Source organism: Anguilla rostrata, chromosome 3 (genome assembly GCF_018555375.3).
Source record: "Anguilla rostrata isolate EN2019 chromosome 3, ASM1855537v3, whole genome shotgun sequence".
NCBI lineage: Eukaryota > Metazoa > Chordata > Actinopteri > Anguilliformes > Anguillidae > Anguilla > Anguilla rostrata.
In genome coordinates, this window is record NC_057935.1 from 60,094,402 (window position 1) to 60,110,705 (window position 16,304).

Genomic DNA, 16,304 nt, shown 5'->3' on the forward strand with positions numbered 1-16,304 from the left:
ATAGTGTTATAATTCCGGAAAGACTTGGTAAGGATGACTAAATAGATTGGTTTATTGTCAGCGAGCGAGATTTCATAGTCAAAACTGTGACCTGTTATCTTCTTTGAGAATTAGTGGCCTTCTACTACGTTAAGTACAGAATGCCTCCAAAAAAACTAGAGTAGTTAACTAAAACGAATCTGTTCCAAGTGTAGCCTACATCTGTATTTTGACACAGCTGTCTGACCTTAAATAGCCTTTAACGGCTCCCAGTCCCGTCTTTTCACCTCGCCAGGCATTGTCAGTTCATCTACCCTCCCCTCATCCCCTCCCTTCTTTCGAGCCCTTTTGCTACATCGTCACAATGAACGACTGTCCCATGACTTGTGAAACTGGAAGAGTGAATCTGACATTGTGGATACAAAGACAACGCGTTTTTAAATTTACATAATTTTATTGCTACAAAATGGCTGGAAAATATAACGGTTTTCAGACTCAGTCGGAAATAATTTAGCCAGTAAGCGTATGCAAAGAAACCAAGTTCACTCGGTTTTATTTTGCTACTAGACAACCACGAAAATAATACTGCCTAGATCTAATGATGTTTTGTAATTTATGATGCCAATTCATCCCTATCTCCCAATACGCTTGTGGTGGTGTTGACTCTCGTTGCCTGAAATTTGTCTGCCAGACAGCCTACACTATCAACCCAGATTAATTATATTGGTAAGAGGAGTTCGCTCTTTAGTCCTTGGGCGAGCCATTTATCCGACCGACGGAAGTAGCTATCCAGCTAACAAGCTAGCGAGAATTCGAAAAGCTATCTAGGCTCTCGACATTCCAAATCTGGCAGGTAAGTTATAAATACTGCATCTAATCGTGTGCACGCGTACGAGCGACAGTAGGAACGACTTATAGACTAACTGGCGTTTGTCGTTTCATTTCAATTTGCATTGAAAATGTAAACAAACAGGTGCAGCCTGGAATGTGATGGAGGCAGAAATTAAGCTAGCACTGCATTTTTAAGTAAAAAATATCAATATTCGTTGCTGGTCTGCAAATATCGGTTAGACTATGTATTTTGTGCTGTTAATACGATTTGGAATATTAGCCTATAAGAGCTGGCATTTGTGAATCGCATCATCTCTCCGATGAACCTTGGAAGAGCTCATGTGTTATCTGTATATTTGCAGCAGTTTCACTTCCGCAGTTAGTATATTAGCTCATAAGCTACCTTTAAAAATCAAAACAAAGATATACGATTTGGGTACGTTATGGTGTATGATAAGTGACGGAAGAATAAAAATGATGAATAAGCTAGAAATAGTTAAGAATTCATGTAGCCTCCTACCGCTTTCTAATTATTGTGTAGGCTAATTTAGGTAAATATTGTGGTGTCCTTTGATAGAATCGGACCTGGCTGAGTTTGCACTTGAATGACGTTAATTGTTTTCTCCCCATTGTTTTTGAAAAGACTGTGTTCAGGATTTAGTCGGCTACAGTGATTTTCTGTGAAAGATTCAATCGGAGTAGGCTATATCCTAAATATGGTTCTGTGGCACATTAACTATATCATTTAGCAACAATGTGGGAAAATGTGTTTCATTGATTGATTGATTGAATTTACTTGATAATCCTTAGAAAATACAAGAGGAAGTTCAAGCAAGGAACATCAAGTACCTATGTAAAAAGCTTTCAAGGATAACACATAAACAGATTTTTTTTTTTTAAATCTTAAATTGTCATCATGCCTGTCTTGGTGCCTGTCTTGCAGGAATGTCAAATGAGCACTCACCCCTCCTCACTTATGGGCTGTTCAGTGTGGTGGGGGACCCCTCTGGGTCAGGGTCTGTGTCGGGGCAGCAAGGCGTGGGCACTGCCACTCCTGGCAACCCTCCTTCCTCACCCCGTAGCCTGAACACGTTCTTTGGCGTGATTGTGCCCACTGTGCTCTCCATGTTCAGCATTGTGCTCTTTCTCAGGACAGGTAAGTAGGAATGCAGTATGTATGGAGGAAAAATACTTAGAATGTTAGCAGCAGTCAGACACCAGACTTAAACTTTGAAGTACTAAACAAAGTGTACCAATGACACTTTGTACTGTAGTTGCTATTGTAGTGTGGGATGGTATGTATGATAACAGTGGCTTACCATGTTAGTATAGGGGCTTTCCAACTCTGTGTTGATGATTCATGATTTTTACACCTTAAAATGATTAAGTAGCACACCATACACATGAGTGTCTATGCATTCCGCAATTTGGACCCCACTAATTTCAGTCCTTTTCAGTTTATAATGTAATAATTGAAAAGCTTTTAATACATATAATTAAAGTAGTAGACTGATTATAAGGCCTGGGTTGTAAATATTTATTCATCATGGAATTAATGTTTCTGAAATAATGTAGCCATTCATCAATAGACATTTCACGTGTCTGTCAATCAAATTAACTGCTTATTACAATTCAGGAGTTAAAATCGTGGTTGAAAAAACCAACATGCAAAGGACACCTTGGACTGAGTTTGAGAACCCTTGAGTTTGTACTGTACATAATATACAATGTTAACTGCAATATTAAGTATGTTATGCAGCAAAATGAGAAATACTAAATGAGCAAATGATGATGATGATGACATCTCTGCAGGATTTGTGGTAGGTCACGCTGGACTGCTCCAGTCCCTCATCATGTTGGGTGTGGCCTATGTCATCATTTCCCTGACAGTTCTCTCCATCTGCGCCATTTCCACCAATGGAGCTGTCCAGGGGGGCGGTGCTTATTGTATCCTTCTGAATCCTTTATTTTGCTGACTGCCAAGATAATGACTCACCCTCATGCTGGTTCATATAGGAAGTACAAAAAGCCACTCTGCTTTCCTCAAGGAGCAGTTTAAAGCATGTTGTTACTCAGAAGGTAGCCAGTCTTTATTGTCACCCAGAAAGCCTCACAGATGGACTTAGAGCTAACTACTGTTTCTTGATTCTGATACATGAGCATATATTTGAGCTAATAAATCAAAGATCATTTCTATATTTATAATAAAGCTGAAAGGAGATGTTTTCTGAAAAAAATGCATTTTAGTTTTCAGGCTGTCTGCCATCTTGTTAAGTTTCTCATTTCAGCCATGATTGGTCGGCGGCATCAATAGCAACAATGGAAGTCCAAATAACTTTGGCACACTGCATAGCTGCACATAAATATGATGGTCTTGTGCTTTGTTTTCTCAATTGACAAAAATAATGGGCAAGCAAAGATGTGTAAAGCAATGATGTGAAGATCCTTGACTTCATGTATTCCCAGTCATGATAAGCCGATCTTTGGGGCCAGAGTTTGGAGGCAGCATAGGACTCATGTTCTACTTGGCCAATGTGTGCGCTTGTGGCGTGTACATTTTGGGTCTGGTCGAAGCCATTCTTGACATTTTTGGACAAGACCCAGGTCTGTTTTTGATTGCAGCGACATTATCATTACCAAGGATTTTTGTGTTTCTGCAAAAGGCTGTACTTTAACTTTGCACTACTAAATATGGCGGGGAGCTAGCGTGAATGAATTTATTATGGGACAGAAGACCAACTTGCTCAAATAGTGATAAAAGCACTATTGAAAAGCTGCCATACTCATAGTACAGTGGTGACTCATAGTTGCACTGGCAGTCTCAGTTTTTGTGCACTTTTGCTGAATATGTTCGCCTTTACCTGTATTTTTTATTCTAAAATGTGTTTGGGACATTTCTGTGTGTGACTGCCTTTTCTGTGTGGGGAGGGGTGGGTGTGGCTGTAGAGCTAGCTAGCAAAGAAGTCCAGATACAGCAAAGCAAAAAGACAAGCTGGCAGGGCTCATTCAAGAACTGGAGTTAAACTTGGAATTGATCTTTCCTGTCTGAGGGTCTGAAATGTTTTTATTTGAAGTTCCAATGATAAAACTACGATTACATTCAACATAATGGGATTAATTAAGCTATAATCGAGTCTGCCTTCTAACGCTGCTTCTGTCATACAGTGAAATTGATGGCGATATCTGTTGATTTGAAGTCTGTTCAAACCAAGTAAAGTACAGTAGGGTCAGATTTGTTTGAGATGATCACTGACTTGATTGCTTTCTGAACATTTGGATCTTTCATTATCTACCCATTTTCTCTTCACACCCCTCCCCCCACTGTTCTTGTGCTACTTTTTCCTTTTTCTCAATCTACCCATTATCATTCCCTCTCTTACCTTCCCAATATATTCCTATATCCTGTCACATTTCCATGCCTCCCCAGGCTCCTCTGTGTCAGAGGGTGTGCGGGTGCTGCCCCAGGGCTACTGGTATGGGGTCCTGTATTCTTCTGTCGTGCTGCTGGTCTGTTTGCTGGTCTGCCTGGTGGGTGCCCAGATATACTCCCGTGCCTCCTTCCTCATCTTGTTGGTGGTGACGGTCTCCCTACTGTCAATCTACATCAGCCCCCTTGCCCTGGGCCCCCGTGACTTCACCATCAGCCACCAAGGTGGCATCGCCAACAGCACCATTGTCTACAACACCAGCTATACGGGCTTCAACCGCACCACACTGAGGAACAACCTGGGCCGTGAGTGACAGGAGCCTAATTTCAGTGTGGGTTTGAGGGGAAGGATACAGTGGAGGAGGAGGATGATAACTGCACCGAGGCTGAGCCATAGGGAAAATGGAGGAAATTTTATTGATGAGGTGATGATTAAGGAGAAGGAGGGAGGTTTGGATTAGAGGCAAGCAATGGGGAGAACCAGCCAGGAAATTAGGGGTATGTAATAAGTGATGTCACTTCGGAGCTAACATGTAACTGAAGTAAAGGTCTTCTCTGTCCATACAACATCCACACCCCATCCATTCTCCACAGCGGGATACTCGCTGGATTACAGTACCAACAGCGTCATGACATTCGCTACTGTGTTTGCCGTCATGTTCAACGGTTGCACTGGGATCATGGCCGGAGCCAACATGTCTGGTGAGGATCTCGCTGTTATTATCATTTTTCTGAGGACGTACACATGCATTATGATTGTGGGAATCTATGAGCATTGTTTTTACTGTGTATGACAGTATTTACTATCCATCTATGCTCTCCTCTACTTTCACTCTGTAGGAGAACTGAAGAATCCCAGTGTGTCAATTCCCAAAGGAACCATAATAGCTGTGGTGTATACCTTCTTTGTCTACCTGTTCCTCTTCCTCCTTGTCAGCTCCACCTGTGAAAGGTTTGGATAAATATTAAGTAGCTTCTGAATACAGGAAGTCCTTAGAGATCCACCAGCATATTTCTAAATGTGACGAATGTCTACTTTGTGTGTCTAGCTTATACATTGTAGGACTGGATAGTTAGGTCTGGAAAAACTGATATAAAAAGTGGGAGATATTGAAGATCAGTAGTTTGCACCTACATCAAGCATTGAAGTAGGCTACTTGAATAACTGTTCATGTATGGACTTTCGTGTTTGGCCATTGTTTTAATCCTGTTATCAGATACAAGCAGTATCTATCTCATCTTTCTCTCTTGATAGGGTTTTGTTGATCCAAGACTATGGGTTCTTCCGGCGCATTAATGTGTGGCCACCTTTTGTCATCATTGGTGTGTACTGCACCTCCCTGTCAGCTGCTATGAGCTCCCTGATTGGGGCATCTCGGATCCTGCATGCCCTCTCCCTGGACCAGCTTTTCGGTAAGGGATGATGACTAGTACTGGAGCAGGGAGAGTGAGGGGATGAGAACTTCCGATTCTTTCTGTTGATGTGCTTTTTTTGTTGCTTTTTTGTGTTCTGTGGCAGGGCGGCCACTTGCTCCAGCCACCATTACCTCCAGTTCAGGAAACCCGTGGGTGTCGGTCCTTTACACCTGGGCTCTAGTGCAGGTGAGCTCCTCATTGGGATGCCCATATTTGTATCGCTGGAATGATTCCAAACATCAGTGCAGCTTTTGCCCTTTGCTTAGATTGAAACCCCTCTTAAATTGCGCATGTTTGTGGTTCAGTAGCCTATAATGCCTGTTATTTCTCTTTTTTTGCAGTTACCTCAGTATCATTAATTGTCTGATGGTAATCTGTTGTAAGCGTCCCTTTTTCACAGGACCACTCTGTTAAGGTGTTCTATGAACATTTAGAGTAAGGTTCTCAAACTGCACTTCTGCAGGGCTACAGACCTACTGGTTGAAGGTGTGTGTGTGTCAGCACTTAAGTGCTTAATTTATGTTTGTGGACACCTTGTTCTGAGCAGCAAATTGGCTACTGATGGACAGAAACTCGCAATAACCTGCAGACCATGCAATCCTCCAGGCCTGGAGTTTGAGATACCTGAGCAGGATTTGCTGTCATTCACAGCTTGTGGAATATGATTACATCCTAGTGTCTGTGTAGTTGCAAGTTTAACTGAGTGTGTTTGTGTGAATTCTTGTCTTGTCTTTTGTAGATGTGACATCTTGGTCCTAATATACTATACTAAGAGTGATTAACCATATAATTAAGTCAGAATATCTCTAAATTAGTCAGATTTTATATAATAACCCTTATAGACAGGAGTTTGTGTTTATTATCTAAAGCAGAAACCCAGCGATAAATTCTGACGAGGAATGAAGTACGTTTTTGTTCCATTCATTCCGCACAAAGAATGACTGTTGAAGAATGAATGAGAGAGATTGTTTTGGTGCATTTTTGTTGCTCAAATGTCCCAGTGTAATTGTACAGTGATGAATGCTTTTGTAACTAATATTTTTAAACACAAGCAGTACTTAGCAACCAAATGAAAAATGTAGTGAACTATTGCTTTTCTTATTGCGTGTGTATTTATATATAGACGCACACACCTGTGCAGATCTGTGGCATATGGTTAAATGTGAGAAATGCAGAGGTGGCTGCACAGTGCAGTGGGTAGTTCTAGTTTCTTCTGTTTGCAGTGTGTGGTGTTCGCTGGGCAGCTCAACTCCATCACCAGTCTGGTCACTGTCTTCTATCTTCTGGCCTATGCTGCCGTGGATCTGGCCTGCCTGGCCCTTGAGTGGGCTTCTGCTCCAAACTTTAGGTACTTATCATATGTTCCCGTTTTGTCTGCTTTGCCTCTTCATGAAGTTGGGGGTGAGCGGGTGATGTTTAACTCATATACTGCCATGCCTGTCTATGTCCACCAGCAACCTCGTTTCTTGGGTTCAGTTTCGCATTGTGTTGTCAATGTCTACATTTGTGCTTAGCATCTCTTATTTTCCTTCTTGCTTTGTAAGTGTAAGCCTTGCTGTGTGATATAAGGAGCTTCTCTTATTTTCCCTCTCTTTCTCCCTCTCTTTCTCTTCCCCACTGTTCTTCTCGTCCATCTCCTTTTTCAGGCCTACTTTCCAGTTCTTCTCATGGCACTCCTGCCTGCTGGGCATAATGGGCTGTGTTGTAATGATGTTCGTGATCAACCCGGTCTACTCCTCTGCCAGCATCGCCCTCCTACTGTTGCTTCTGCTCTTTATCCACTATAGAGCCCCAACCAGCAGCTGGGGCTACATCAGCCAGGCACTCATTTTCCACCAGGTACATATACATATTCACAGATAGCCAGGGCCGGCCCATGGCATAAATGCTCTATGTGGTTGTTTAGGGCCACAACCGCTAGGGGAGGGCCACACGGCCACAAGGGGGGGCCACACAATCAAATGTTTATCTAAGGTAAATAACGTTATTTTAGTAATTACGTTATTCATCCCCTATCGCGGAACTAGTGGTATAAATTGAAAATAGAACGGCAACAGAACAGTTCATAACAATGTAATGTAGGAAGGATTTTATCAAGTAAACCCCCCCCCCCCCTCCACTTGACAGACTTGGACCACCAAAATCCTAGGGCCGACCCTGCAGATAGCTATACAGAAACGCCTATAAATGCACCATCTTACTCCTGGTGAACACACCCATACACGGAGCCAGCTGTACAGAAACACCTGTCCATGCACTTCATCCCCAGTTAGCAGCTGGGACCCCATCAACTACCTGTGCACTCGTAAACCAGTTATACACACAAATTATATCAGATCCATCCAATCTTTGTGATGACCTTTTTTCTGTATCTTTGAGTACTGAATTTAAAGTTAAATTAAGTTCAGTTGCTGTCTTTTTTCCTCTCTCGCTTTCCCCTCCCTTCCCCCTCTATTCCTCTCTCTCTCCTCTTTCCAGGTGCGAAAATACCTGCTGATGCTGGACGTGCGGAAGGAGCACGTGAAGTTCTGGCGGCCGCAGGTGTTGCTGATGGTGTCCAACCCCCGCTCCTCCTGCCAGCTCATCACCTTCGTCAACCAGCTGAAGAAAGGCGGGCTATTTGTGCTGGGACACGTGCAGCTGGGGGACTTGGGTAAGGGAAAACAAGCAGGAGGCAGGGACAGAGCAGGGGAGCAAGGTGGGAGTGCAGGGGCAGTAGTGTTCAGGTGCCTTTCTGGAACACTGAATAATGGTATCCAGTACAAATAACAGTTCTGTATTTATTGATGTTTGGTTAGCTAGGAAAACGTAATAGTACAACCTAGCTTGTGTTATGAAGGCACTTAATTTTCTCCAGTGTTGTATTGGAGGTCATTAAACTTTTCTTGTATTTGATGGTAGTAACTCAAGGGCTTTATGTTGTAATCCTGCCTCTCTGTCTCTCTCCCTCTCCCAGACACATTACCATCAGATCCTATCCAGCCTCAATATAACTTCTGGCTGAGTCTGGTGGACAAGCTGGGAGTGAAGGCTTTTGTGGACCTGACACTATCATCATCTGTCAGACAGGGCACACAGCACCTTCTCAGAATCACTGGCCTAGGTGAGGCTTTTCTACTTTTCATTATGCTTTCAATTTGATGACAGTTTAAAAAAAAAAATTAAAATGTGTGGTTGTCACTGACATTCTACAATCCATGTGTCACACACTGTAACTATCCTGGTAGGGACAGAAGATCTGGACATGTGGAAATTCCAGATAAGTCCGGAGTTTTATTGGGAGTAGCGAGAGAGAGCATAGCGAACACAAAAAAAAGCTTTGCCCGTCACTCTCAAGGGATCTGGGCAAAAACAGTAAAATAAAGCAACAAAGACAAAATAAATTAAATGGTCGCTTTTCAGCCTTTCCCGTGGTACGTGCTCTCTCTTGCCGTCGTGGGGGATCCCCGTTCTCAGACACCTACTGTGGAAAGAAGCACACTTTTAAATCCTGGACTGATTCGTAACATCATCCAGGTGTGTGCGTACTTAACCAGTAGGCGTGGTCCTCTTGTTTCCCTGTATTCCTCCTGCAAACTGAGCCCTGCCACACCGTGGCAATGTTCTGTTCTCCTTGTTCTTGTCAGTGAGGGATTAACGAAGAGTGCAAACCACATCTTTCATATGCTTTTGATTTGCTTATGTAACTACCACACACTGTTTTCCCCTTTCGTCTTTGGCTAAAATCCATGTTCTTGTTCTTTTTTTTGTTCCTTAGGGGGCATGAAGCCAAACACCCTGGTCTTGGGCTTCTATGACAACTGTGTCCCTGAAGACTACTTCCTGCAGGACCCAGCTTTCTGCGAGGAGGTTTGTGGGCGTAACGGTGGTGGGGGGGACAATTTTGGCGTGGACTTGCCCTCCTTACAAGCCCACTTCCCCCCAGTCCGTAATATGGAGTCCCCCCGCTGGCTTTCTCCTGATGAGTATGTTGGCATGATCTCCGATGCCATTAAGATGGGCAAGAACGTGTGCCTGGGCCGCTACTTTTTCCAGCTGCAAGGCGAAATGAGCAGCGCATCCCAGACTGGGGAAGAAAGGACCATCGACGTGTGGCCTCTCAATCTGCTGCGGCCGGAGAACAGTGGCTATGTGGACGTGTGCAGCCTCTTCCTCCTGCAGATGGCGTGCGTGCTGAACATGGCTAACCGGTGGCGAAATGCCAGGCTCCGGATCTTCCTGTGCGTGGAAGCCGAATCCGGCGACCAGGGCTGGATGGCGAAGGAGGAGACGCTACGCGATCTGCTGGGGAAGCTGCGCATCCGGGCCTCCATTAAGATTGTGGCCTGGGACGCCGTGGTGAAACTCTACACCGGGGGCAAAGAGCGGCGGGCCGCCACCCCCGGAGGCGGTGATGTCGGGGAGGGAGACCTGGGTGGGTGGGCCAGGTCACCTCCCGGCGTCTCTGAAGACTTCCTGGCTGCCGTCAATAGTCTGGTGATGGAGCACAGTGCCCTAGCAGCGGTTCGATTCCTGTACTTGCCCCGGCCCCCTGCTGGCTCCAGCCAATCACAGCGATACCTGGCTCAGCTGGAGGCAATCACGCGTGACCTGGGCCCCACCCTCCTGATCCACGGCCTTACCCCTGTTACATGCACCGATCTCTGAGAGCTGTGTGTAAGCATGTGTGATATGTATTGTCTTTCTGTTTCTTTTGGTTAGCTTTTGTCCCAACAAACTATTTAATTTGTGTCTTTCTCAGCACAGCATACGTCTCTTAATCTGTTTGGGTATGTGTGTCTGTTTGCTTCTGGCTGTTTCGTCTGCTGGCTTGTCATTTTTGTCACTAAGCCTTTATTTTTGGCTTCTTGTGTTTCTCTGATTTATCTTCTAGTTCATCTGATACTGTCTGTGTACCTGTCTCATTTACTCACCCTTTATAATTGTCACAGTTCATCTGATCAAATGGAAAGTTTTGCAAAGAGCTAGTTAGAATGAAATGGCTGTCTTGGATTTTGATGAAGTAATATATAGTAAAAATTGGTTGTAGTGTTCCATTTCAGAATAAGAACTGGTTTGTTTTTAACACTGCAAATGGGGATATAGGTCTGTAATTAGTGAGATCTAGCACAAAACCAAATGGTTCTTACTGTTTCACTTTTTTGTATTAGTGACAAAGCATAGCATAAGCATAATTACTTGAAAATGTTTTTTTTTTTAATAATGCTTTTGCAGATGTGCCTATATTTTCACCAGATACCAAATTTGTCTTAATCTAGTGTACCCTTCAGTGTCAGTCAAGTGCAGTCCTCCTTTGAGAGAATGAATCATTCTGAGAGAATGAATGTCAGTGTACATATACGTTTAGCCTTAAACAAAAATACAGTTCCTCTGAATTATGGCATCAGGATTAATTTGTCTAACTTTAAGAAGAGTTAAACTTCCGTTTGTATTATTGTCTGCCGATTGTTCATTTTTGGATGATTTTTTTCTTGAAGGGTGAACCTGACAGGCATATTTGGTGAAAGGAAAAAGAGGCATGATGGCTGGAGTGTAGAATTCTGAACTCCCGGAGGCTGGTTTTACACCATTTATTACTTCCTGTCCAGTCGTGACACCAGGAAAATGGTTACACCTCCATAGAACATTGTTTAGTCTGTCCAGGTTGGTCCAGAGCACTGAATTATTTATAACATTTTGTCATATTTTTTATTAAACAAGCATATTAATATGCTATTTAAATTAATCAGTTTATGAGGCAGAAATAAATAATGCAGCAGCACATTAGAGTTGGGATGCTGATGGTGTGTATTTGTGTGACAGAAATTCATCTACCTTGTAGGATAATGCATTCTGTCACATTCTGACGGCAAGTCTATTTACACTTGCACTTGCTATGAAAATATTGACCATTCCTGATATATTAAAAAATGGTTCCTTCTTCTGTAGATGAAAACTGAATTTTGGAATGACTGTAATGGCAAACTTGTTCAAATGTTTAACAATTATTTGTAACTGTTCTTTCACTCGCATTTTTAATACTTCCAAGATGTCAGTTACTTAATTCAGCACAATTTTCTGAATATTGCTAGAAATTAATATCAAAAAGGGACAAATGATGTGAGACAATCTATGAAGTATTTATTTTGAAAGATATTTGTATCCCAGAAAAATTTAAATCTCTTTGATTTGTTTGGAGTGTTCAGACTATTAATGTAAACAATGTAAAGGTAAAGCATTATAACATAGCTACCTTGCAGTTTTATCTTTCCTTGATAAAAAGCAGAACCTCACAAACTATATGTACTAGCTTGGTTTATATTTTCAAAATATCCTTTCATGTGCATATTTATTAACCTTGATCAAAATTCCAGTTTCTATCCAATATTAACATGTCCAAAGTCTGGCTTCAGTATACATGCATACGAGTTAATCAACATGTGTTAGCAATAAAGAGCAAAAGAGTAAAAAAGAAGTTTTAAATAGTTCTTTATTCATTATAAGTGCATGATAAGACAAGTAAATCATTTCAGAAGTACATCTTCAAAAATGCATTTTCTCAAATTTGTCTCCTTCCTCCAATGTGAAACTAATGGCTCGTTGTTCCTTCACCTTGTCTGCATTCCTATTTGTTACATTAACATTTTGTCACCTTACAACTTACAAATGCCCTAATATTGGACTATTGAAAATACTGTGCAACCTTTATTCTAATCATACAACTAATATATACCGTAGAAACATGCAAAGGAAACAATGGCCTAAGACACTTTATAGTATTTTGTATGGTGCCGCTAAGCTATTTCCACCCTCCGCTTGTTATAGTAAGTATTTTCTGCGTTGTTGAGAGTCACCAAGGTCTCCAGACTGTTTCAGACGTGCAGGAGTTCTCAGTATGCACTTTGCTGTCCAGAACAGTCTTTACATGTACGAGTCGCGTGCTGACCCCTGGACCCAAGGGGGATTCGTGACGTACCTGTAGCGGGAATGAAAAAGCCGAATTCGCAACTGGAAGAGTTGCAGGCTGACTAACGACTACGGACTGCAGAGGTGTCAACAAATGGGATTCAGTCACCGAAGAACCTGCGCTGGAAAATGCAGGAAGACGTTCAAAAGAGAACCGATGGACGGGAGTGTCTGGTAGATGGTTGGGCAGCGCCGCACCGCTGGCCAAAGCCGTGGCCCGATCAGAAAGCCGGTGAAGTAAAGACCCCCTCACCGTATTGTTTATCACGTCGCTTGTGCTGAGAAAGCGGCTCACCTCCCTGGCGCAGTCGCTGTACCCAGCGTAAAACCTACTCATCGCAACTTCTGCAAAACTTCCTGTAGGAGAAAGAACAATATTGTTGTAGCCTATTAAACCTCCAAATGATATAAAACTAAAGTGCAACTTCGTTCTTTGTGTCTAAATATCGTTTATGTTCTAATTAGCCAATGCACAATCAATACAGATACAAATACGAAGCATATATTTTGGAGACTTATTGCACAATCGTGTGCGGAGCAAAGAACAATTCAAATGTGAGCCAATCCTTCATGTTTTATAGTAGTCGGCAAACATTAGTGTTTTAAAATATTCATATCTAGTGTTTGTAAGTATAGATAGATATGAATGCGTGTGCGTGTCACTCACCCGATCCATTACTCTGTGTGAGTGCCTTCAGATGTCTAACTGTCAATTCGAGAATATCCGCTTTTTCCAGTTTCGAGCGGCGGCAGGACTGTGAACCAAATCAAAAAAGGAACGAAATAAATTAAACTGGAAAACCAAGTAAAATTGTCGCTGTAGCCTAATATTCAGCACATATGCCCAATTGTTACTGTGAATAAAGCCATTTTTAACATTTTGGAGTTCAATGTCAACGCAGGCTATTGTCCTTACTGCAAAAGCCTGTATGTTTCTGTAGGCTACCGGGTATGTTGGCTACCCAAATAAAATATACATGACAGACGGACGATACGTGCAAAATCGTATACGAGAAGAAAACCATTGGTCATATTTAATATGAATAGATACGTCTAACCTATTGACATGAATTACCTGGGCTATGTGCGATTGCAGGAGCAAAGTTCTGAGTTCTCCAAGGCATCCATTGATGCGTGCTCTCCGTCGCCGCTCCATCAAAGGCTTTGACACCTGCGCACAGAGAATTTATTAAAACCAGGCTACTGAAGCTATGTGCGCGTACACACAGCCACACACGAAAACGCACAAAGACGATATGATATTTTATACATACCTGCCGATGTGTCTTTTCGGTCGTGCGTGTTTTCAGGGTACCAGATTGTTTCATGTTAATCAACTGACCGAGAGCGTTGTCAAAGTGTAGCCACGTTCCAACAGGAAATCAAATATTTCGGCTAAACTAGCCAATTAACCAGTTTTGCTGACTCAATAATTAATTAACAGTTCTATGAATAACTATTTGTGATTAATTTAATAGGTCATTTAATGAGTTGCCTCTAAGAATGGCTTGCCTTAGGCAAACGTGTTTTCCCCTCAAAACATGTATGAGCAGCTATGTCCTTGATTTATAAAGGCCTATTTGTTTTATATTATATTATACTACTATTAATCTTTCCAAGCCGTCAATAAACTAAAATGAATAGCACATTATCCAAGACAAATATGTTTTTCAATTCCGTTTTAAAGACTATTCTAAGATAAATTTTAAAAATAACTTGTCAGCATTTGCTTGCCGTTAACAGTACAGTTCTGAAAAAACCGAACGTTATCTTAAACTTCCTTTTCTTTAAAGCGCACTAAAATCATTTGGAAGATTTTGCCGTATCAGTACCCTTGTGTGGAAAACTTAGAGAGTCGGAAAAGCTGGGGTCAGCCCGTATATATGGGCTGGATAGACTTAGGGCAACGGGTGGGCGGGGTTGGGTGTAAGTGCAACACAATACAGTCACACGGGGGGTTAAAAGAAGCAGAAAGGAGAGAAGGAAATTATAACAAAGTGTTGTTGTAAGTAGTAATGTAAGGGTTTCACCAATTGGTCTGTGGGTGGTAGTCTCATTGGCCTATAATGCGCAGTTAGTGGGGTTGTGTAGGAAGAAGGGGGGTTGTGTTAGTGGTAGTGAGGGTGGGGGTGGGGGTTCGGGGGAGTGCTGTTTAATTCATAAGTTTGAAGTGTCACTTAACCCCCACACCCCCCTTGCCCCATTCAAGGATTAGGGATCTTGCCAAAAGACCAGCTAGCTGTCACTCAGTGCTGATTGACACATGAAGGAGGAAAGGGACAGAAGTTTGTTTTTAATTCAGCTTTTAAGTCTGTATACTCTTCCCTTGAACAACCCTTCAGAAGACACATACAGATAGTAAAGGACATTTCCCTTGTGATATACACTGATATTTTTAAAACTCATTATTAAGCCTTGTTCCAATAAGTTTGTTCATAACTCATGTTGTCAGTAGGGCTTATTGCTGGTTATATCACATCTTGTTTCACTGCTAACAAGCTTCTAGGATCCAGCAGAGATCACATGTAAGAAAGGAGTTTTTAAAAACATTTATGCATTTTGTCTAGTGATCATTCTGGGTATTCATTCAGTCTGTATTGTGGCTAACATGTGAGTGATATTATATAAATTAAGTAATTTAAACACATTTTAAGGCTTTTGCCGTTTTCACATGGGTGTGTTCTATATCTACAGTTTGGAATGTCTGTAGGTCACAAAGGTTTATACTTCAGAGGCACTTAACCTAAGCCAGAGAGGAGAGCAGAGGAAGAACAAGAGACCGCAGGGTGCCAATTAGTGAGCCCTAAAGACATGTCAAACACAGTCAATGCCAACACCACCCCCCCCCCCACATGACCTGCCCCCTTAACACTGTCCATGTCTTTACTCCTCCCTTTCTCCTGTCTACTCTCTTTCCAGTGCTTTCTATTTCTGCCATGACTTCCTTTTTCAGACCTTTCACTTTCGTTATGTCTCTCCTCCCACCCTCACTTCCTTTCTGCCTGTCTACTTTTTGGTGCTTGCTTGTCCATCACAACTGACAAATCACTCAGCCAGTGATGGAAAGGACAGGTAAGTAGCAGGGGGTAAAAGTGAGACAATCAGTCTTTGTGTCTCTTATTTTTCTTCCTCTGTCTTTCAACTGAAATAAAAGAGGTTTCAAAAAAAAAGAAGAAAAAAAAAAAAGTCACAGTCCAATAAACATTAGGCCACAGTTATCAACAGAAATAAATAATTTTAAAGAAGAGCATACACAAATAATAATCAGTAATCATTACATTACAGTGCAACTTACACAACTTTTACATAGCATTTAAATTGCATCCATTTATACAGCTGGATATATACTGAAGCAACGCAGGTTAAGTACCTTGCTCAAGGATACAACAGCGGTGCCCTCCCTGGGAATCGAACCTGTGACTTTTAAGTTACAATACCAGTTATTATTTGAGAAACCTAAACAAAAATGCAATTAAACATGAATGATCATCCACTCAAAATATTTTTGATTGGAATAAAATTGTTTTTAAACGTTATTACAAATACACATGTTCTCCTGCAGGATATGTGTATTTATATTCTGACAATCAAATTCAAAAATATGTTTGAATAAGAAAATGTTTGTTTTTAATAACACGCATGGGTAATAGTGTTTTGTTTACAGAGCAAATAAATAACACCTTTCTCTATATATTGTATGTGTTGA

General features: G+C 41.8%; 1 protein-coding gene and 1 long non-coding RNA gene across 5 annotated transcripts; one reads left to right on the plus strand and one right to left on the minus strand.

Moving 5' to 3' along the window:
* Nucleotides 1–280: 280 nt before the first annotated feature.
* On the plus strand, nucleotides 281–11,655 carry LOC135251462 (solute carrier family 12 member 9-like). 4 transcript variants are annotated; one of them, XM_064328941.1, is made up of 14 exons: nucleotides 281–832; nucleotides 1,754–1,966; nucleotides 2,623–2,757; nucleotides 3,277–3,414; nucleotides 4,238–4,543; nucleotides 4,832–4,939; nucleotides 5,078–5,189; nucleotides 5,493–5,650; nucleotides 5,757–5,839; nucleotides 6,877–7,001; nucleotides 7,300–7,492; nucleotides 8,132–8,306; nucleotides 8,610–8,756; nucleotides 9,411–11,655. In XM_064328941.1, exons 2-14 carry the CDS (start codon nucleotides 1,756–1,758, stop codon nucleotides 10,298–10,300), a joined length of 2,781 nt encoding a protein of 926 aa, XP_064185011.1. In that variant the 5' UTR covers nucleotides 281–832; nucleotides 1,754–1,755; the 3' UTR covers nucleotides 10,301–11,655. The 4 variants fall into 4 exon arrangements, with proteins under 4 accessions (XP_064185011.1, XP_064185010.1, XP_064185009.1 ...); XM_064328940.1 differs by lacking the exon at nucleotides 281–832 and adding an exon at nucleotides 841–1,246 and having other exon boundaries at nucleotides 2,701–2,757; XM_064328939.1 differs by lacking the exon at nucleotides 281–832 and adding an exon at nucleotides 842–1,246.
* Nucleotides 11,656–12,143: 488 nt separating this feature from the next.
* LOC135251464 (uncharacterized) lies at nucleotides 12,144–13,773 on the minus strand. The gene is made up of 3 exons (XR_010329145.1): nucleotides 13,674–13,773; nucleotides 13,266–13,353; nucleotides 12,144–12,955 (listed from the first exon to the last, which is right to left on the minus strand). It is a non-coding gene; the product is annotated as an uncharacterized LOC135251464 (long non-coding RNA).
* Nucleotides 13,774–16,304: the final 2,531 nt, after the last annotated feature.

Excerpts from the sequence above, each read along its gene's own strand:
- LOC135251462 (XM_064328939.1), top strand. The coding sequence starts at position 1,150 with ATGTGTTATCTGTATATTTGCAGCAGTTTCACTTCCGCAGTTAGTATA. Across the intron at positions 1,247-1,753 it reads AACAAAGATATACGATTTGG|GAATGTCAAATGAGCACTCA; the intron begins GTACGTTATGGT and ends CCTGTCTTGCAG. Across the intron at positions 8,307-8,609 it reads CGTGCAGCTGGGGGACTTGG|ACACATTACCATCAGATCCT; the intron begins GTAAGGGAAAAC and ends TCCCTCTCCCAG.